The following is a 22,516-nucleotide window of genomic DNA, read 5'->3' on the forward strand; positions in this document are numbered from 1 at the left end:
GAGCTTGGTTTCACCTTATGACATTTGAGGGCACAATAAGGAAAGTGGGGAGGCCAAGATGTTAATATTCCCGCCACCTAAATTCTTTCCACTGGGCTCTCTCCCCAAACCTCTATCACTTCAAACAGTCCCGCAGGCAGGGGACCAGACCTTCCCCAGATGGCCTGTTAGCCACAGGGTTGTTGTGGACTCGCATCTGCATTCCTGAGCTTGTTCTCTCCTGAATTCCCTAGACTTGTCTACTACGAGGGAGGGCCTGTGTGCACTCATGCCCGTTCCCTTTGGAGGCTAGAGCCGCTGAGAATCAGGTGCCGTGGGGCAGAGGTTGGGGACTCCTGTTGGGGCCTGGGATGGGAGAAAGGGTCTTGAAGGAGATCTGAGGAAGATCCTGGAAGGTTTGGGGGGCAACCTAGAGAGCCTGAGAGAGGTTTAGGTCCTCGGGGATCCTGGAACCCTAGAGGAAAAGCCCTTGGGGGATGGGGGAGATTCCTGGCGAAGAGATTGGGGTCCTGGGTGAAAGTCTGAGCATAGAAAGCTTGCCAAGACAGGGCCCTGGAGGCAGCTGAGGGACTCTGAGGAAGGTTCAAGGACCTGCAAGAGGACTGGAGCTACTGAGCAGGGAGGGGAGAGTTCTAAGAAAGATCTAGGGGCCCCAGGAAAGATCTGGGGATCCCTAGAAGAGAGATGATTGAGGAATGTCAAGCCAAGACTATGATGTTCATGGCTACTAAGAAGGGGTCCCCTGATTCTCCCCATTGTCACCTTCCACAGCTGGAGTGGAAGCCACCTCCGATGGGGCCAGCCACTACGAATCAGGCATGTGACCACTGGGCGGTACCTTGCGCTCACCGAGGACCAAGGCCTTGTGGTGGTTGACGCCAGCAAGGCCCACACCAAAGCTACTTCCTTTTGCTTCCGCATCTCCAAGGTTGGTGTGTGTGTGTGTGTGTGTGTGTGTGTGTGTGTGTGTGTGTAGGGGGGTGAGGTGCTCTTCCTCACTGCAGCCTCCTGGCTGTGGGTTCTTGCTTGGGGCTCCCTCCACAACACCGGGCAGAGGAGGCTGATGTCTGTCCCTTGTGCCTGCAGGAGAAGCTCGATGTGGCCCCCAAGAGAGATGTGGAGGGCATGGGCCCCCCTGAGATCAAGTATGGAGAGTCGCTCTGCTTCGTGCAGCATGTGGCCTCAGGCCTGTGGCTCACCTATGCTGCGCCCGACCCCAAGGCCCTGAGGCTTGGCGTGCTCAAGAAGAAGGTGGGCTCCTGGAAAGGGTGTGTGTGTGTGTGTGTGTGTGTGTGTGTGTGAGAGAGAGAGAGAGAGAGAGAGAGAGAGAGAGAGAGAGAGAGAGAGAGAGAGAGGAGAGCAGGGGCAGGGATGAGCTTCCGATGTTCATTACCTAGTTTTTGGGAGCTGCGGAATGAAACTGAGTTAGACAGGGAAATAAAAGAGGTGTGTGTGTGTGTGTGTGTGTGTGTGTGTGTGTGTGTGTAGAGAGAGAGAGAGAGAGAGAGGAAGCAGAGATAAAGACACACAGAAATTGAAAAGCAGAGAGCCATACCCACAGAGAGAAAACAGATACTGGGCTGGTAAGATGGCTCAGTGATTAGAAGGCATTTGCTGCCAAGCCTGAGGCCTTGAGTTTGAGCCCTAGAACCCACATGGTGGGAGGAGGGAGCGGCCTCCCCACAGAAACCTTCCAAGTAATAACCGGCTGAAAATCGTCTTCATAAAGTATTGGCAGGGCCTGGTGGTTCACACCAGTTACCCTAGCCCGCAAGAGAGATGTGGAGGGCACGGGCCCCCCTGAGATCAAGTATGGAGAGTCGCTCTGCTTCGTGCAGCATGTGGCCTCGGGCCTGTGGCTCACCTATGCTGCGCCCGACCCCAAGGCCCTGAGGCTGCGGGGGGGCGGACTGTGAATTTGACGTCAGCCTGGACTACACAGTGAAAGCCTGTTTCAAAAGGGCTGGAGCTCATTTGCCACAAGGCTTGCCTAGCATCCGTGAGGCCCCCGGTTCCATTCCCAGCACCCTACAGATCAGGCGGCGACCCTTCCTGACCCCGCTGTGTGTGTGTGCGTGCATCTAGGCCATGCTGCACCAGGAGGGCCACATGGACGATGCATTGTCCCTGACCCGATGCCAGCAGGAGGAGTCCCAGGCTGCCCGAATGATCTATAGCACAGCGGGCTTGTACAACCAGTTCATCAAGTAAGCCTGCCCACCCTCTGCTGGGCTCCCGGCACGCATGACCTTTGACCTCCCATCCCAGACCGTCATCCCGACTGGCCATCTCCAATCCTGACTGCTTCCGAAGCCTGTGGGCGGGAGTCCAGGGCAGGAGGGGGTGGGGTGGGGGGTGGGGCTTCCAACCCTGCCTGAGCCCTGCGCTCCCCACAGGGGCCTCGACAGCTTCAGTGGGAAGCCGCGGGGCTCGGGGCCACCGGCTGGGTCAGCACTGCCCATCGAGGGTGTCATCCTGAGCCTGCAGGACCTCATCGGCTACTTCGAGCCGCCCTCCGAGGAGCTGCAGCATGAGGAGAAGCAGACGAAGCTCCGCAGCCTGCGCAACCGACAGAGCCTCTTCCAGGAGGAGGTGAAGCCGGAGGGCGGAGGGCGGAGGGCGGGGCCGGGGGGGGCAGGGGCGGGGCCTGGCCTAGGAGCCCGGGGACTTGGGCTGAGGGAGGGGCGGGGTCGAGCTAGGGAGGAGCTCAAGGGAGGGCGGGGCCTTTGGGAAAGTGATGGGCGGGGCCTCAAGGAGGGGGCGGGCGGTGTCGACGGGCGGGGCCTTGAGGGAGGGCGGGAATAAGGGGGGCAGGGGGCGGAGCCGTGTGAAAGTGAGGGCGAAAACAAGATTATCTGGCCTGGAGTCAAAGCAGGGCCTCCAGCCAGGCGTTGGGGTGGCATTGCACGCCTTTAATCCCAGCACTCGGGAGGCGGAGACTGGAGGATCTCTGTGAGTTCGAGACCAGCCTGGTCTACAGAGTGCGTGCCAGGATAGGCTCCAAAGCTACAGAGAAACCCTGTCTCGAAAAACCAAAATAAATAAATAAATAAACAAATAGATAAATAAATAAATCAGGGGCTCCACAAGATGGGGCTTCCTGCTTCTGGGTCTGTAGGATCCAGAGCTTCTGGGTGAGACAGCATACCGGAGTGGGGCGTAGGCTGATCTTGATATATCTGGGAGATTATTGCGGTGAGGTACTAGTCATCTCTTAGAACAAGGAGGGAAGGGATGGGGGTGTGTGGGGTGCTCAGCTCTGCCAGAGGGGGAGAAGGGGAGAGGGGTAGCACAAGAGGCTGGACTGAGGTCAGGGCTCTGCTGCCTTGTCAGTGGTGGGGACTGTGTCTATTCTGAAGGATCACGGTAACAATAACAAAACTACTGCCAGGGTGGGCTTAGTGCAGTGTATACAGGGACTCTAGATCCCAATACAGATGGGGGGGTTCAGTGAGAGACCCTGTCTCACAAAAATAAGGTGGGGGCTGGAATGATGGCTCCGTGTTTAAGGACAGGTACTGCTCTATCAGGGCCCAAGTTCAGTTTCCAGCACCCATATCCAGTGGCTCTAAAACAACTGAACCCCAGCTCCAGAGGGATCCGATGCCTCTGGCCTCCACAGGCACCTGCTCTTACATGCACACACCCTCACACATACATAGCTTAAAAGTAATAAAGTAATTAAAAAAATAAAACCACAGGATGGCTGAGTGTGATGGTGAACACCCTTAATCCCAATACTTGGAAGGCAGAAGCAGGAGGATCTCTAAATTCAAGGCCAGCCTGGGCTACATAACAAGTTCCAGGCCAGTCAGGGCTACATAATGAGACCCTGTCCTTAGAACAGAAAACCAAGATGGAAAGTCATCATAAGAGACCCTAAAAGTTGTCAGGCGTTGGTGGCACACATCTTTAATCCCAGCACTTGGGAGGCAGAGGCAGATGGATCTCTGAGTTTGACAATAGCCTGTTTTACAGAGTGAGTTCCAGGATAGCTATGGCTACACAGAGAAACTTGGTCTGTAAAAACCAAAACCAAAGGCTCCAGAAGTTGACTTCCAGTCTCCACAGGAACAAGAATGCACACCTGCACACAAACAAATACAACACACACACACACACACACACACACACACACACACACACACACACACACAGAGTCTCAAAATGCAAACAAAATGATTTCCAGGTACCATCCAGAATTCTTTCCCCCCCTTAATATAGGGTTTCTCTGTGTAAATCTGCACCTCTGACTCCCAAGTGTTAGGATTAAAGGTGTGAGACACCATTACCTGGCTCTATCTGTAATTCCTCTTTTTAAAAGATTTATTTACTTATTTATTATGTATACAGTGTTCTGCCTGCATGTATGCCTGCATACCAGAGGAGGGCACCAGATCTCATTACAGAAGGTTGTGAGCCACCATGTGGTTGCTGGGAATTGAACTCAGGACCTCTGGAAGAGCAGCCAGTGCTCTTAACCTCTGAGCCATCTCTCCAGTCCCTCTATCTGTAATTCTTAAGTACAGGAAAGATACGTTTTATTCAGGCATCGATATAATGTTATTTGCTGTGAATTTGCTATTCCTCAATAAGACGCTATATTATGAATGTTTCTTTATATAGAAACACCCATAAAGCAAGATTATGCACTAACTCGCTGAAATGTTCAGAAGTGGAGCACAGTAGCTCACACCCACAGTCCCAGCTATATGGGAAGGTGAAGTAAGAAGGCCATTTGAGCCCAGGATTTGGGGCTAGCCTGGGTCACGTACCAAATAGACTCTCTCCCTCTTGCCCTTGGATAGCCATGAACTTGCAGTAGCCAAGGATGCCCTGTTCCTTTGCTTCCACCTCCTAGTTGCTGGAGTTACAAGTGTGTGTCGCCATGTTTACTTTATGTGGTGCTGGGGACCAACCCCAGGGCTTCATTTGTGCTAAACTTGGGCTACATCTCCAGCTATGATTCCATCTTTTTTTGGCAGTGGGGGTGGGGGAGTTGGTTTTTCGAAACACAACCCAGGCTGTGTAGTGCGCCACCACTGCTGGGCTCATGACTCCATCTTTTAAAAATTAAAACAAAATTGTAATGTATTTCATGTATATTGATGTTTTGCCTGCATGTGTGTCTGTGAGGCTGTCAGAAGCTCTGGAACTGAAGTTACAGATACATGTGAGCTGCCATGTGGGTGCTGGGAATTGGACCTGGGTCCTTTGAAAGATCAGTCAGTGCTCTTAGCTGCTGAGCCATCTCAGTCCAGCCTGGCTTACACAACAAGATCCTGTTTCAAAAAATTTATGGTGAGTCAGGTGTGGAGGCTCACACTTGTGTTGCCAGCACTTGGGAAGTTGACTCTGAGGATTGCCACCAATTCCAGGTCAGCCTGGACTATAGGATGAGGCCCTCTTTCAAATAAACAAACGAATCTATATTTATCCAGACATTCCCAGGAATCCCCTGTATTTTTGCTATGAGTAATGATTCGATAGTTGATAATTGATTGTTCATGAGATTTTACGGAATGTTACTGTGAATAGTGAGAATTAATTGTACACTCTGTGTGTGTTAGATTTCACAATGAAAGGGCTGGAGAGAGAGCTCAGTCAAAGTGTATGAGAAACTGAGGTAGATTCTCAGAATCCAACAGTAAAAATTCCAGGCGTGGTGGTAGGCACTTGTGTTCCCAGCACGGGGGAGGCAGAGACAGGAGGATCCCCAAGGCTTGATGGCCAGTGTAGCCTAATGGGTGAGCTCCAGGCCAATGAGAAACCCTGTCTCAAAGGAGGTACAAGTTGTCTTTGGTCTCCATACACACATTGGTGCATACATGCGCATGCTTACCTACACACACACACACACACACACACACACACACACACAGACACACACACACACACACACAGAGACACACATACACACACATGAACACACACACACACACACACACACACACGCGCGCACACACACACATAGTCACACACACAGTCACACACACACACACTCACACATGCACACACACACACATATACACACATGAACACACACACACACACACACGCGCGCGCGCGCACACACACATAGTCACACACACAGTCACACACACACACACTCACACATGCACACACAGACACACATACACACACATGAACACACACACACACACAGTCACACACACACATGCACACACAGACACACAGACACACACATGAACACACACACATGCACACACAGAGACACACATACACATACACACACACAGTCACACACACATACACACACATGCACACATACACACACACACAGAGAGACACACATAAACACATAAACACACACAGACACACATACACACATACACATACACACACAGTCACACACAGACACACATACACACACACACACAGTCACACACATACACACACACTCACACATACAGACACACACTCACACATATACACACACAATCACACACACATACACACATATATATACACACACTCACACATACACACACATACACACACACAGTCACACACATACACACACACTCACACATACACACACAGTCACACACATACACACACATACACACACAGTCACACACATACACACACCACACACACACACACACACACACACACACACACAAATAAAATACTCAGAATAGGGGCTGGAGTGGAGAAATGGTGGCGCTTGCTGCTCTTTCACAGGACTTGGGTTCAGTTCCCAGTACCCACAGCAGATGACAACCATGTGTAACCTCAATTCTAGGGGATCCAATTTCCTCTTCCGGCTTCTCCAGCATAGACATGGAACACACACACATGCAGGCAAACCACTTGTGCAGGATACACTTTTATAAAATTCAGAATAGCTGGTCATGTTAGCGCACACCTTTAGCATCAGAATTCTGGAGGCAGAGGCAGGTGGATCCGCATGAATTTGAGGCCAGCTCGGTCTATACAGTGAGTTTCAGGCCAGCCAGGGCTACATAGTGAGACCCTGTCTCCAAAATAAAAATAAAAACAAATCACCGTAAAAGAAGAAAAAGTAAACATTAAAATGTCAGAGGGGAGCAGGGTTATGGCAGCACATGCCTTTTATTCCAGCACTAGGGAAGCAGGGGCAGGCAGATCAGCCTGGTCTACAGAGCTACACAGAGAAACCCTGTCTCGAAAAATAATATTTAAAAAAATGTCAGAGGGCAAAGAGTGAAAAAAATCTCTTATAGTAGTTGGTAAAGTGAGTTGGTCCAAATTGCAACCAGGAGTAGGGTGTCTGAAACCAAGTAAAATGGGGAGAAAACCATAGACGACAAGGCACTAATTCAGTCTTACTGTTAATAGAGGCATTGGTGACTCAAGGAGAGGACGGTAATGAGACTGAATGGTGAAAGGGAGTTAAGGGAGCTGGGTTACCTCTGGGGAACACAATCTTTGCCTATTGCGGGCATATGACTTAGTAAATCCAGGAAAGAAGTGTGGGCCTGGGACTGTAACCCCTGCATCTCTTCACCCCAGGGGATGCTCTCCCTGGTCCTGAATTGCATTGACCGCCTCAATGTCTACACCACCGCCGCCCACTTTGCCGAATTTGCAGGGGAGGAGGCAGCTGAGTCTTGGAAAGAGATTGTGAACCTGCTGTATGAACTCCTAGGTAAGGACACTCAGAGCTGACTTCCCCGGGAGCACCCAGATACCCTGTCCTAATAGATCCCACCCCCGTGCCCCCTGCAGCCTCTCTGATCCGTGGCAATCGCACCAACTGTGCCCTCTTCTCCACAAACTTGGACTGGCTGGTCAGCAAGCTGGATCGTCTGGAGGCCTCCTCTGGTAGGAGAACCCAGGAGGGGGGATGGGAAGGGTGGGGAGGAAAGGCCACCCCCCTCACCTCTACTGTGGGCACCCGGCAGGCATCCTGGAAGTTCTGTACTGTGTCCTGATCGAGAGTCCTGAGGTTCTGAACATCATCCAGGAGAACCACATCAAGTCTATCATCTCCCTCCTGGACAAGCATGGGAGGAATCACAAGGTTGGGCCTCCATCCCTGACTCCTGGAACCCTGACCTCTCCCTGTGGTCCTCCCTGTTATCTGACCTTTCACTGAACTTAATTGCAATGCACTCCCATCCCACTGAGGGCCTCAAATCCATGGCTCTGCAGTGGATTCTGGGCCACGGATACACTTAGTTGGATCTCTGAAATGGACATTTTGCAGCCATCAGTGGGTGGCAGATAGATAGGTTTTTACAGTTTGCTACAGGCCCTATCAGTGCCCACTGTACAATTCCAAACCAGTTCATACAGTTACATCCCCCCATTTTGGCCCATGAAGGCCAAGATTTAGAACCCCTGTTAATCCCAAATCTTACCTTGACCCCAGAGACTCCAGTTGATCATACACTCTGCCCTTTGACCTCTTCCTTCACTACCCGAGTCCCTAATTTTTTATACTTAATGATGCTCTATCCCAACCCATGAGGACCACCCCTGGCCTCTTGCCTCACCTTCCTCTTTGACCTCTGACCTTCCTCCTTGACCTCCTGACCTTTCTCACCCCATCCTCCCAAGCAGGATGTCGGTGTTCTATCTGGATACTCTATCCTTGCTTTCTGGCTTTCCTCTGCAGTTCTCCCATAGCCTCCCCACTCGGGTGTCCTCACTTCCCTTTCTAATTTTCATTTTTAAGACAGGGTCTCACTCACTCTATAGCCCTGGATGTCCTGGAACTCACTGTGTAGACCAGGCTGGCCTCGAACTCACGGAGATCCGCCTGCCTCTGCCTCCCGAGTGTTGGGATTAAAGGCGTGCGCCACCACACTGGCTAGCCTTACTTTTCTTGACCTCTGAACTTGACTTCCAGGTCCTGGATGTGCTGTGCTCACTGTGTGTGTGCAATGGTGTGGCTGTGCGCTCTAACCAAGATCTCATTACTGAGAACTTGCTCCCGGGCCGAGAACTTCTCCTGCAGACAAACCTCATCAACTATGTCACCAGGTGGGGCTCTTAACCTCAGCTCTAACCTCAGCTCTAACCTCAATCCTGACCTCAGGTCCTCTCTGCAAGAGAAGCCAGTGTTCTTAACCTCTGAACCACCACCGCAGTCCCTCTCTTTATCCCTTGATATCAGTCTCTCTCTTTCCTTCCCCTCCATCTGGCTCTCCTCTCCTGTCCTGTCTCTCCGCAGCATCCGCCCCAACATCTTTGTGGGCCGGGCAGAGGGCTCCACACAGTATGGCAAGTGGTACTTTGAAGTGATGGTGGATGAAGTGGCTCCGTTTCTGACAGCTCAGGCCACTCACCTGCGGGTGGGCTGGGCCCTCAGTGAGGGCTACAGCCCCTACCCTGGAGGCGGCGAGGGCTGGGGCGGCAATGGGGTTGGCGATGACCTCTATTCTTACGGCTTTGATGGACTGCATCTCTGGACAGGTATCTATACCCTCCCAGGAGATTCTCACCCCTGATCATTGGCCCCAGAGTTTCCAAGATTCTGACAGCACTCTTTGGGATTTAAGCACATGCCTTTCTTCCCAGCACTCAGAAGGCAAAGGCAGGTGGCTCTCTGTGAGTTCGAGGCCAGCCTGGTCTACAGAACGAGTTTCAGGACAACCAGGGCTACACAGAGAAACCCTGTCTCAAAAGACCAATAATAATAATAATAATTATAATAGTAATAATAATAATAATAATAATAATAATAGTAATAATAAAAGAATCCTGACTCCTAGAAGAGGCAAACTTTTGACTTCCAACTTCTCATTTCACCTTAACCCTAGAACTTTCGGAATTCTGGCCGTCACCTGTTTCTCTTAGCCTCAAAATTCTGACCCTACAGGGGTGATTCCAGAAGACTGCCCTGATTGTTTTGACCTCTGACCTTTGATTTATGACCTCAAATTTTCCAGAATTCAAACTCTAGGAAGACTAACATCTTATTGTGTATCTCCCAGGAACCCTGATGTCGGCTCTTAATTTTAGGGCTATCCATGGGAGCCTTTGCTCTTACAGATTCTAATATTGGGTCCCCACAGGACCCCTTGTCCCAGTAAAACTGCTTTTGTGGAACCTATGACCCTTGACCCTTTTCTGGCGGCTTTTTGTAGGGCATGTGGCACGCCCGGTGACTTCTCCAGGACAGCACCTCCTGGCCCCGGAGGATGTGGTCAGCTGCTGCCTGGACCTCAGCGTGCCTTCCATCTCCTTCCGTATTAATGGCTGCCCGGTGCAGGGTGTCTTCGAATCCTTTAACCTGGATGGGCTCTTCTTCCCGGTCGTGAGCTTCTCAGCTGGCATCAAGTGAGGACCCATTCCTGCCCCACTGTCTGTCCCACGTCTGGGAACTGACTCGACTTGGCTTCTCCAGTCAAAATTTGTCCTCCTAAAAGGCAGGGACAGAGTAGCCTGGGCTTCATGACTGATTGGAGGGGCCAGAACCCCTCCTTACATGAAGGTCTCCATGACCTCAGCGTGACCGAGACTTCGACCGCAGTGATCTCGGATTCCTGTGCCCTTCCAGGAACCTTCCAGTAACCCTAGAATTTCACAATGATGTCATAACGACTTCAGCCTCTCACAGAGATGTCTCAATGATCCAAGTCTCTTCCAGTAACCTCCCAGTGACCTCAGACTCTTCCAGTGACTTTAAAGTGATCTAAGGTCCTGTTTGACAGCCCAGTGGCCTCAGAGTGCCATCAGTGATCTAATAAGCTCAGACTTGTCCAGTGACTCCCCCATCACCCCATACCCAGTTCACGGGCCCAGAACTTTCCAAGCACCACCAACTCCCTGAATTCCCATTCAATGGAAATCCTGTTAATTTTGTAATTATAGTGGAATTTAAGTGACCCCTAAATGACTTCTGTGATCCTAGGGAAACCCAAGACTGCTCAGGGTCCTCTCATCCCCGAGAACATTCCACTGACCCCAGTGTTGCTTCCGTATTCTCCACTAACTGCAAGCTCTCTCCTTCGTCTCCCACAATTGGTATTCTTCTTTCTCCCAGAGTGCGATTCCTCCTCGGTGGCCGCCATGGTGAATTCAAGTTCCTGCCCCCACCCGGCTATGCTCCATGCCATGAAGCTGTGCTCCCTCGGGAGCGACTCCATCTCCAACCCATCAAGGAGTACCGCCGGGAAGGGCCTCGGGGGCCCCACCTGGTGGGCCCCAGTCGCTGCCTCTCACACTTGGACTTTGTGCCCTGTCCTGTGGACACCATCCAGGTACGGCCTGCTCTACAAGGGCATTCTTCTAAAGATTTGTTTAAAGAATTATTTATGGCATGCACCTTTAATCCCAGCACTTGGGAAGCAGAGGCAGGTAGATCTCTGTGAGTTCGAGGCCAGCCTGGTCTCCAGAGCAAGTTCTAGGACAGCCTCCAAAGCCACAGAGAAACCTTGTCTTGAAAACAAACAAACAAACAGAATTATTTGTCTCTATGTTAACTTAGGGTTCTTCTATTGCTGTGATAAAACACTGACTAAAAGAAACTTGGCAAGGAAAGGGTTTATTTCAGCTTACACTTCTGCACTGTAGTCCCTCAGTAAGGGAAGTCAGGACGAGGCCTCAAGGCAGGAACTTTGAGGCAAGAACTCAGTGGCAGAGCACTTGCCTAGAATCCCCCAGTGAGGGGCTGGGGGCGTGGCTCAGTGGTAGAGCCCCTGCCTAGAATCCCCCAGTGAAGGGCTGGGTGTGTGGCTCAGTGGTAGAGCCCCTGCCTAGAATCCCCCAGTGAGGGACTGGGGGTGTGGCTCAGTGGTAGAGCCCCTGCCTAGAATCCCCCAGTGAGGGGCTGGGGGTGTGGCTCAGTGGTAGAGCCCCTGCCTAGAATCCCCCAGTGAGGGGCTGGGGGTGTGACTCAGTGGTAGAGCCCCCGCCTAGAATCTCCTAGTGAGCAGCTTGGGATGTGGCTTAGCTGTGTAGGGCCTGATATATGAAGCTTTGGGTTCCAGTCTCACCAGTGTGTGTGTGTAGAGCTCTTTTTTTTTTTGGGGGGTTTTTCAAGACAGTGATTCTCTGTGTAGCTTTGGAGCCTATCCTGGCCCTCGCTCTGGAGACCAGGCTGGCCTTGAACTCATAGAGATCCACCTGCCTCTGCCTCCCGAGTGCTGGGATTAAAGGCATGCGCCACCAACGCCCAGCTAGAACTCTTGACAAGATCTCATCACTGTCTATAGAGAGAAGGAAATAACTGCTCATTCAGCCAGTGATTTTCTGAACAGATTTGTGGATCTGACTCTAGCTCTCGTTGGTGGTGCTGGAAGCCCAATGGCTAGAGCAGTCCAAACTCTGTCTCTAAGGGGTTCCCAGTCCACAGGGGCACATGGGCCTGTCCCCGGGTGCCCCTTAACTTTGATGCTGCCGCATCCCTGCTCCTCTGGACGTTACCTTTCTAGTCAAGGCGAAGTGTGCAAACAGGGCTTTGGAGTATGGCTGCTGGGGCAGGAGGCTAGCCTGGACTCATTCATATCTTTGAGAAAATAGGTCACAGTGGAGGTTCAATAGGATCTCACGAATGTCCCCTGTCCCCAGATCGTCTTGCCTCCTCACCTGGAGCGGATTCGGGAGAAGCTGGCGGAGAACATTCATGAACTCTGGGCACTGACTCGCATTGAGCAGGGATGGACCTACGGTCCGGTGAGCCTAGACTCTGAGGGGGAGGGGCAGGGATGGTAGAGAGGATCAGCGCCTGGACTTCCGGGTACCCAGCAACCTTTGGGCTGCAGGCGGGAGATCGGTGGGGCAGTAAGGGGTCAAGGGGAGCCCAAAGATTGACCCCAGTGTTCCTCTAGGTTCGGGATGACAACAAGAGGCTGCATCCATGTCTTGTGGATTTCCACAGCTTGCCAGAGCCGGAGAGGAATTACAACTTGCAGATGTCAGGGGAGACACTCAAGTGAGAGGGCTCAGGGGAGCAGGGTGTGGGAATGACTGATGGTCAGGAGGGGGCAAAGGAGAGACCGAGGCAGAGATTGGAAGAAATGAAGCCAGAGGGGCTGGGGTGTGTGGGTCATGCTAGAATGAGCTTGGGGAATACACAAGGTCCTAGATTATGGCATAGTATTAATAAATAAATAAATAAATAAATAAATAAATAAATAAATAAATAAGGAAAAGAATATGAGGAGCTAGAGAGATGGCTCAGTGCTTGCTGCACAAGTGTGAGGATCAGAGTTTAGCTCTCCATCTAAAAAGCATGTGTGGTGGTGTGTACCCGAGATACCAGCTCTGGGGAGTAGCCTGGCAGCTTAACAGCCAGCCAGTGGACCCAGCTGGTGGACTTTCGGTGAGAGATCTTGACTCGAAAAATAAGGAAGAAAATGGGTGAGGAAAGACATCTGACATTGACCTGTGGCCTCCACACACACACACACACACACACACACACACACACACACACACACGTGTGCGTACGTCTGTGCACATGTGTGCACAGACAGTATCTGAGAGAGGAGGGATCGCAGAGAAGGAAACGGAAAACAGCATACAAGAGAAAGGCAGGTGCGGTGATGTGTGGGTCCATCATCCCAGATCCTTGAGAGGCTGAGCCATGAGGATGCTTTGAGCCCGAGACTTTGAGACTAGCCCGGTGACACAGTGAGACACTAGCCCAACCAGTGAGAGGGGAGGCAGGAAGTCACAGGGAAGGACAGATAGCCGTATCCAGGGAAAGCTGACCATAATCAAGGAGATGTAGAGATGAAGGTATACAGGAAGACTGACATCAATGAGACCCAAAGAGAGGGAATGCAGGCGCCACAGTGGCCAAAGGAAGAAAGACCCAGAGACAAGCGATGGGGGCAGGCAGCTCTATGGGCTGTGACCTTGCTCAATTCCCCCCTGCTCAGGACTCTGCTGGCCCTGGGCTGCCATGTGGGCATGGCTGACGAGAAGGCTGAGGACAACCTGAAGAAGACAAAACTCCCCAAGACGTGAGTGTGGGTGGCCCCGGGGGGAGGGGGAGCTGGCTGGGGAAAGGATACATAGTGAGGTCTAAAGAGACCAAAGAGCCATGTGGTGAGGCTGAGGTCATGGGTGAAAGTGGGTGAGGGTGCAGTCTGTAGGGTCAGGGGTCAGGGCCTTTGGGTCAGAAGTGAGCCTCCAGGATTGAGGAGTTAGGAGTTCCAGAGACAGAGACTGAACCAGGGGTGCAGGATCAGGATCTGTCCTGGGAAATCCAAGGTGGAGTCCAAGGTCAGAAGCAGAAGGTGAGTAGCCAGTGGTTTCTGGAGCTGTAAGTCCTAGGATGATGGGGAGGGAATAGAAATCCTGAGTTCATGCCAGGCGGTGGTGGTGCATGCCTTTAATCCAAGCACTCGGGAGGCAGAGGCAGGTGGAGTTCGAGGCCAGCCTGGTCTACACAGAGAGACCCTGTCTCAAAAAACAAAACAAAAAGAGTGATTGGTCAGAAGTAAGAAATCCCAAAGCAAGAGGTGAGAAGTCACAAAATGTGGTATCCGGGTCAAAGGAAAGAGTCCTAAACTGGGTGTGGTGGTGACACTCTTTTGTCATTCCAACTTCCCAGAGGCCGAGACAGAAGCATCTGTGTGAGTTTGGGGTCATCTGGGCTATATAGTGAGACCCCCATCCTAAAAACAGCCACAAACCCCCAAAGGAGCAAAGATAAAACTCTCAGTATCAGGATGAAGGGGTCCTGCTGGTGTGGCTCAGTGTTTCAGAGCACTGACTGCTCTTCCAGAGGACCCAGGTTCAGTTCCCAGCACCCACATGGAGGTTCACAGATACCTGTACTCCAGTTCCAGGGGAGCTGATGTCCTATTTAGGCCTCAGACACTTGCTCTCTCTCTCTCTCTCTCTCTCTCTCTCTCTCTCTCTCTCTCTCTCTCTCTCTCTCCCTCCCTGTCTCTCAGACACACACACACACACACAAATAAAAAATATATTAATTTTTAAAAAGTAAAGGGGTCGCAGAGGTCAGTAGTGCCAAGCCCTAGAGATAAGGTCTCTTGCTGTGTGAGCCTGATGACCTGAGTTCAATCCCTGGAAGCCACAGAAAGTTGGAAGGAAAGAACTGATTCCACAAACTTGACTTCCGTGTACACCATGGCATACTCGATCCCCACCCCACACATATCATATCACGAACACACACACACACACACACACACACACACACACACACACACACACAAGATCTTAGGGTCCTGGGACAGGCCAACATTCCACAGCCAGCCCAGTGTGGATGGTGCACACCTTTAATTCCAGTACTCAGGGGGCGGATCTCTGTGGGTTCAAAGCCAGCCTGGTCTACACAGTGAGTTCCAGGTTAGCCAGAGTTACAGAGTAGAACTCTCATACCTGCAGGTATATGATGAGCAATGGATACAAGCCGGCTCCGCTGGACCTGAGTCACGTGAGGCTGACGCCTGCACAGACAACCCTGGTGGATCGGCTGGCAGAGAATGGGCACAATGTTTGGGCGAGAGACCGTGTGGCACAGGGCTGGAGCTATAGCGCCGTGCAGGACATCCCTGCACGCAGGAACCCTCGTCTCGTGCCCTACCGTCTGCTGGATGAGGCCACCAAGCGCAGCAATCGGGACAGTCTCTGCCAGGCTGTGCGCACCCTGCTGGGCTATGGCTACAACATTGAACCACCTGACCAGGAGCCTAGTGAGTGCCAACCTCTATCTCCACCCATAAACTTGACCCATGACCCTTGATCTCTGACCCAGTCAGCCTCAAGTGGTTGCCATTTCCAATCTTTAACACTGAGTGAACTGCTCAGAAGGCTGAGAAACACTGACCCTTCCCCTCAACCACGACCTTTACCCATCGTCCTTGTCTTGACCCCAGTCTGACCACTGGCCTTGATCTGCCTCAGGGTTTCTGTGGGCCAGGACCACAATGTTGAGCTGTGGGACCATGCCATGTGCCCTGTGGGTGCTGACCTCCACATCTGACCTTTAACCGCAATCCCTTGGTATAGTTATAACATGATGCCACTCAAACAAGGAACCATGGACTGAGTTTCTAACCCCTAGCTATAACTTGATCTTTTACCAATTCCCAAGCCAAGGCTTGACCCAAACAAAGACTGGCCATCGTCCCCAGTCTCTCCTTCCCTCTTCCTTCTTGTCTGCACACTTTATTTATTTATTTTTTTTGTCTTCTGAGGAAGGGTCTCAATAGCTGAAGCTAGCCTTGTGCTCATTATGTAATCCAGGCTAGTCTCAAGATCATGAGTCTCCTGCCTCAGCTACCTAGGCACTGGGATTACAGGAATGCACTGCCATGCCTGACTGTGACTTTTCTTTTCTTTTGTTTTCTTTTCTTGGTTTTTCGAGACAGGGTTTCTCTGTGGCTTTGGAGGCTGTCCTGGAACTAGCTCTTGTAGACCAGGCTGGCCTCGAACTCACAGAGATCCTCCTGCCTCTGCCTCCCGAGTGCTGGGATTAAAGGTGTGTGCCACCACCGCCCAGCCAATTATTATTATTTTCAAAATGGTGTCTTGTGTAGTACATGTAGGTCAGGTGAGCCTCCAACATGTACAGCTGAGGCTGGCCTTGAACTCACAGGATCCTCTCACCTCTCGTCTCCTGGGTGCTGGAATTGAAGGTGTGTGCCACCATGCCTGCCATAGGTTGTCTTTATTCTTGAGACTTTCATACACGTATACAATGAAATAAAATCACATCTATACTCCAACATCCCCCTAACTCCCTGATATTCTCTTTTTCCCAACTTTGTGTCCTCTCTTATTTTCTTGACAAGTCACTAAGTCCACTGAGCGCTGCTCATGTGTGTGTAGGTGTGGGACCTTCTGGAGCACAGGACATCTACCAGTAGCTATACGTTCAAAACAATGATGCTGGGCATGGTGGCTTTAATCCCAGCACTCCAGAGTCAGAGCCGGGCAAGATCTGTGAGTTGAAGGCCAGCCTGGTCTATATAGCAAGTCACAGGCCAGCTAGAGCTACACGGTGAGACCTTGTCTCAAAACAAAACAAAAAACTCTTGAGACAGTGTGAAGACCTCAGTTTTCTCTGATCTCTTGTCTTCTTCTTCTTCTTCATCTTCTTCTTCTTCTTCTTCTTCTTCTTCTTCTTCTTCTTCTTCTTCTTCTTCTTCTTCTTCTTCTTCTTCTTCTTCATTTTTCAAGACAGGGTTTCTCTGTGTAACTTTGGAGCCTATCCTGGCACTCGCTCTGGAGACCAGGCTGGCCTCAAACGCACAGAGATCCTCCTGCCTCTGCCTCCCGAGTGCTGGGATTAAAGGCGTGCGCCACCAACGCCGGCCTCTTGCCATCTTTTGACATCCTCAGATCCACTTCCTGCCCAACTTCTCTAACTCTTCCTTGCCTCCCCTGTAGGTCAGGTGGACAGCCAGTCTCGTGGGGACCGGGCCCGCATCTTCCGGGCAGAGAAGTCCTATGCAGTCCAGAGCGGCCGCTGGTACTTCGAGTTCGAAGCCGTCACCACAGGAGAGATGCGGGTGGGCTGGGCAAGGCCTGAGCTGAGACCGGATGTTGAACTGGGAGCTGATGACTTGGCCTATGTCTTCAATGGGCACCGAGTGGGTACCTCCCTGGCTCCAGGCTTCAGGCCCTGGGGTTTCTCCTAGTCATACATTCTAGTTTTGTCCATTTGTGTCTCGATAATCACTGACCCGTGCATCTACCAGACTGCTCATCCTTCCATCCTATTCACCATTATCCACCTATGCAATTTTTTTTTGAGACAGAATCTTTGTACATAGCCCTGACTGGCCTGGAACTCACTATGCAAACCAAGCTGACTCTAAACTCACTGAGATCCTCCTGCCTCTGACTCCTGAGTGCTGGGATTAGAAGCACGTGCCACCATGCTCAGTGTCTTTTATTTTTTGTTTTATGACAGTGCCTTGATGTAGACCCCTGGATGACTTGAAACTTGCTATTTAGCTGAGGCTTGCCTCAAACTCATAATTCTCCTGCCTCAGTCTCCTGAGTACTAGGTTTACAGGCACGGATCACTGTGTCCAGCAGTATCCGTCTATCTGTCTGTCCCCCCATCAGTCTACCCATCCACTCCATCTGTGTGCCCATTTATTTATGTGTGCATCTCCGCACATTTTCTCCCTCCCCTCCATCAAACAGCGTGGACTTTCAACTCTCCATCCCTTTTCCCACCCAGCCCTGTACCAACCTTCTCCTCCATCCGAATCACTATCCATCAATTCTGGGAACCTAAGGGTCTGTATTTTCCTAGACTCCGTTTTCTTTCTATGCCTTCACTCACTTCTGTCCTAAGTCCTACCGTACCACCTTGGTGGTCTGCCTGCCCCTGCCACAGGCTCAACAGCAGGAAGCAGGTAGCAGGAATGGGGTATAGATTAGGGAAGACAATTTCAGGGTTCATGGATGGAACTGTGAGGAAGATGGGGATGCTGTGGGTGGCCTTCTGTCTCACCTGCACTGAAGTCGATACTGTGTGTGTCTCCCAGCTGCCCTTTGTCTCCATTTCTTCCTTTTTTTCTTTTGTTTAAAAACAATTTATTTCATTGAATCTTATTTTTTATTTAAATTCTTTAATTACCACTCATATTTACATATCCGTCATCCCCATTCCCTCCCCCTCCCATCCTTCCGTGTCCCCCACCAATCCCCCCAACCCATCCCCCGACTCCTCCCCAGGGATTGTGTGGCCCTCCACCAGGGACCTTCAAAGTCTGTCTCATCATTTGGGGGAGGGCCCAGACACTCCTTGCTGTATCTGGGCTGCAACAGTATCCCTCCATAGGGAATGGGCTCCCAAAGTCCATTTGTGCTCTAGGGTTGATGACTGGCTCCACTGTTAGAGGTCCCATAGACTGTCAGGCCTCCTAGCTGGCACCACATTCAGAGGGCTTGGTTTGGTCCAATGCTGTTTCCCTAGCTTTATGACGAGGGTCTCCGTGCTCTTACTAGGTCAGCTCCACTGTTTCTGCGGGTTTCTCCAGCCCCATCTTGGCTCTTTATTATGTACATAGCATTCTGTCTGCATGTATGTCTGCAGGCCAGAAGAGGGCACCAGATTTCACTACAGATGGTTGTGAGCCACCATGTGGTTGCTGGGAATTGAACTCAGGACCTTTGGAAGAGCAGCCAGTGCTCTTAACCACTGAGCCATCTCTCCAGCCCCCGTCTCCATTTCTTTGTGTGTCTCTGCATCGTGTGTTTCTGGCTTCTCCTCACAGGGCCAGCGCTGGCACTTGGGCAGTGAGCCATTCGGACGCCCCTGGCAGCCAGGTGATGTCGTTGGCTGCATGATTGATCTCACAGAGAACACCATTATCTTCACCCTCAATGGCGAGGTCCTTATGTCTGACTCAGGCTCGGAAACAGCCTTCCGTGACATCGAGATTGGGGACGGTGAGAGCCAAGGCCTCGTTACATGGTCTTCCTGCCTCTAGCTCTCCCATCTTCCACCCTCTGACCCCACACGTTTCTCCACCCCCCCAGGCTTCCTGCCAGTCTGCAGCTTGGGACCTGGTCAGGTGGGCCACCTGAACCTGGGCCAGGATGTGAGCTCCCTGCGCTTTTTTGCCATCTGTGGCCTCCAGGAAGGCTTTGAGCCATTTGCCATCAACATGCAACGCCCTGTTACCACCTGGTTTAGCAAGAGCCTTCCTCAGTTTGAGCCTGTGCCTCTTGAGCACCCCCACTATGAGGTAAGAACTGGCCCCCGTTCACATTATTATTATTAATTATTAGTATTCTGTGCTGCCAAGGCTCAAATACAGGGCATGGTGCATGACAGATAACATATCTTCTTTTTTCTCTTTTGTGGTGGTTCTAGGGATTGAACCTAGGGCTTTGCACATACTAGGCAGGGGCTCTACCACTGAGCCACGCCCCCAGCCCCTTATGGGGGATTCTAGGCAGGGGCTCTACCACTGAGCCACACCCCCAGCTCCTCACTGGGGAATTCTAGGCAGGGGCTCTACCACTGAGCCACAACCCCAGCCCCTCACTGGGGGATTCTAGGCAGGGGCTCTACCACTGAGCCACCCCTCACTGGGGGATTCTAGGCAGGGGCTCTACCACTGAGCCACACCCCCAGCTCCTCACTGGGGAATTCTAGGCAGGGGCTCTACCACTGAGCCACACCCCCAGCCCCTCACTGGGGGATTCTAGGCAGGGGCTCTCCTGCTGAAATACATGTCCAAACCCTAGAGTAACATCTCATAATTTGTGTTCCACCTGCACTCTTCTTCTCACAAGTCCCTTCTCTCTGTCTCTTCTATGCATAAACGTCATAGAAGTGTCAGCACAGTGAGCTCCTGGGGTTGCCTTTGAAAGTACAGCTTCCACAAATGACTTTTCCTCTTCATCTATAAAACAAGAGATGAGAGCAAAGAAAATCACAATTAAGTGACCCCAGCAGAACCAGCTGTGGCACAATCCTGTTGTCCTAGAACTTGGGAGCCGAAGGCAGAGGTTCAAGGCCATCTTTGGCCGTGTAGAGAGTTTGAGGTCAGCCTGGGTGACATGAGACCCTGTCTCAAGTAAACAAAGGATGAGTAGAAGAGGCAAAGGAGGGACTGTAACGATAAATCTTTACGCCAAGCAGTCCGAGCCCCGCTGCCACGTGGGCGCCCGAAATAACACACAGAGCCTTATATTAATTACAGTGTTGCTGACCAATGACTAGGATTTCTTGTCTGCTATCTCTGTCTTAAGTATCAACCATAATTATTAATCTTTATGTTTTATAAACTTATTGAGTATGCCGGCGGCAAGCATCCTGTCTTCCCGGGCTCACATGGCAACTCCCCTCTATTACATTTCCCAGAATCCTCCTTAACTCCTAGCCCCACCTATCTTGCTTTCCTATTGGCCAACCGTGCTTTATTAATCAACCAATAAGACAAACATATACACAGAAGGACCTCCCCCATCAAGGGACATTCTGACTAGTTGAGGCATTGTGACACTTCTCCCGAAAATACAGCAGTGTGCATGAGCAGAGAGCATGCAGGACAGTGGTGAGAATCAGGAGACTGGACACTGGCGCACTGTGGCCCAATCCCCAGCAGCCTGCACTTAAATTTGTCCAGTTGTGGCAATCATTTCCCGCCCTTTCTTTCCTGGACCAGGCCCCACTGCAGGCTTACATGCTACATAGGTCTCTGTGTAGAACATTCCTGATACTTTTGTGTCTTTTATGACATTGACTTTAAATACATTTTTTGGTGGGGGGGGCAGTTCAATACAGGGTGTCTCTGTGTAGCTCTGGTTGCCCTGGAACTCGCTGTTTAGACCAGTTGGCCTTGAACTCACAGAGATCCCCCTGCCTCTGCCTTCCAAGTGCTGGTACTAAAGGTGCGTGCCACCACTGCCTGTTTTTTTTTTTAAATACATTTTTTTAAAGATTTATTTTATTTGTATGACTGTTTTGTCTGGATGCATATCTCTGTACCATGTGTGTGCCTGGCACCTGTGGAAGTCAGAAGAGGGCATCAGATTACATGGAACTAGAGTTATGGAACGTTGTGAGCCTCCAGTGGGTGCTGGGAATAGAACCTGGGTCCTCTGCAAGATCAGCTGGTGCTCTTAACTATAGTGCCATCTCTCCTGTCCTGAGTTGGATGTTTTTGAAGACTACAGGTCAAAGGTTTTATACAATGTCCTTCAATTTGGGTTTGGGAGCTATTTTATTATAACCAGGATCATATTGTGTGTGTGTGTGTGTGTGTGAGAGAGAGAGAGAGAGAGAGAGAGAGAGAGAGACAGAGAGAGAGAGAGAGAGAGAGTTCTACAGAAATATCACAGAAGTTGTGCCTTTCAATGTATGAGGTTTCTATTTCCTTTTTGCTTTTATTTTAATTTGATTATTCTATATGTATGGGTGTTTTGCCTTCCTGGATGTCTGTGCACCTCATGTGTTCCTGGTCCCTATGGAAATGGGGTTGCAGATGACTGTGAGCCACCATGTGGAGTCTGGGAGTCAAACCCAGCTCTTCAGCTCTTCTGGAAGAGCAGCCGGTGTGCTCTTAACTGCTGAGCCCTCTCATGTCTCCAGCCTGGAGGTTGCTATGGTTTATTGCAGTCAGCCTTCTGAACCATGTATCACGTGTTCTGTATCATTGGCTTCAAACAGCTGTACATCAAAAACATTGGAAAAGACTTTGCCTCTGTATGAAGATGTGCAGATTTTCTTCTCGCCGTTATTTCCCAGCAGAACAGCTGTTCCCATAGCATGGAGCTGTGTTATGTGTTGTGTGTATGTTGAAAGCATGAAGAGAAAAGGCTGGCAACGCAGCTCTGTGGTAGAATGCTTGCCTAGTGTGTGCCAGGTCCTGGTTTTGATCACCAGCACTAGAAGAAGCAAGCAGATGTGTAAACGGCGCATGGAGGCGCATGTGTGTGAGTTAGATGTGAACGCTTTACACAGGAACCATTCGGGCATCTGCAAGTGGCTTGAACATTCCACACAGCTCTGCTGACTGTTGACGGGGACTGCTTAATTGATCAGAGTCTGTCAGATTGCTCCCCTGTCGAGGAGCTGCTGTGGTTCTCTTTGTAATCAGTAAGTGATCAA

The 22,516-nt window shown here is 50.9% G+C and overlaps 1 protein-coding gene across 1 annotated transcript in view; it reads left to right on the forward strand.

The window, feature by feature from the left end:
- The window catches only part of Ryr1 (ryanodine receptor 1), a 124,587-nt gene that overhangs the window by 13,090 nt on the left and 88,981 nt on the right, over positions 1-22,516 (forward strand). The window contains 19 exon segments of the mRNA XM_035449535.1: positions 234-308; positions 772-928; positions 1,087-1,251; positions 2,086-2,207; positions 2,397-2,592; positions 7,519-7,654; positions 7,735-7,830; positions 7,911-8,029; positions 8,861-8,994; positions 9,185-9,426; positions 10,101-10,293; positions 11,000-11,216; positions 12,526-12,630; positions 12,786-12,889; positions 13,842-13,925; positions 15,319-15,626; positions 17,326-17,528; positions 19,170-19,344; positions 19,435-19,643. Of these exon segments, the coding sequence (XP_035305426.1) occupies positions 234-308; positions 772-928; positions 1,087-1,251; positions 2,086-2,207; positions 2,397-2,592; positions 7,519-7,654; positions 7,735-7,830; positions 7,911-8,029; positions 8,861-8,994; positions 9,185-9,426; positions 10,101-10,293; positions 11,000-11,216; positions 12,526-12,630; positions 12,786-12,889; positions 13,842-13,925; positions 15,319-15,626; positions 17,326-17,528; positions 19,170-19,344; positions 19,435-19,643 (3,040 nt within the window).

Source organism: Cricetulus griseus, chromosome 9, assembly GCF_003668045.3.
Source record: "Cricetulus griseus strain 17A/GY chromosome 9, alternate assembly CriGri-PICRH-1.0, whole genome shotgun sequence".
In the NCBI taxonomy this organism is placed as follows: Eukaryota; Metazoa; Chordata; class Mammalia; order Rodentia; family Cricetidae; genus Cricetulus; species Cricetulus griseus.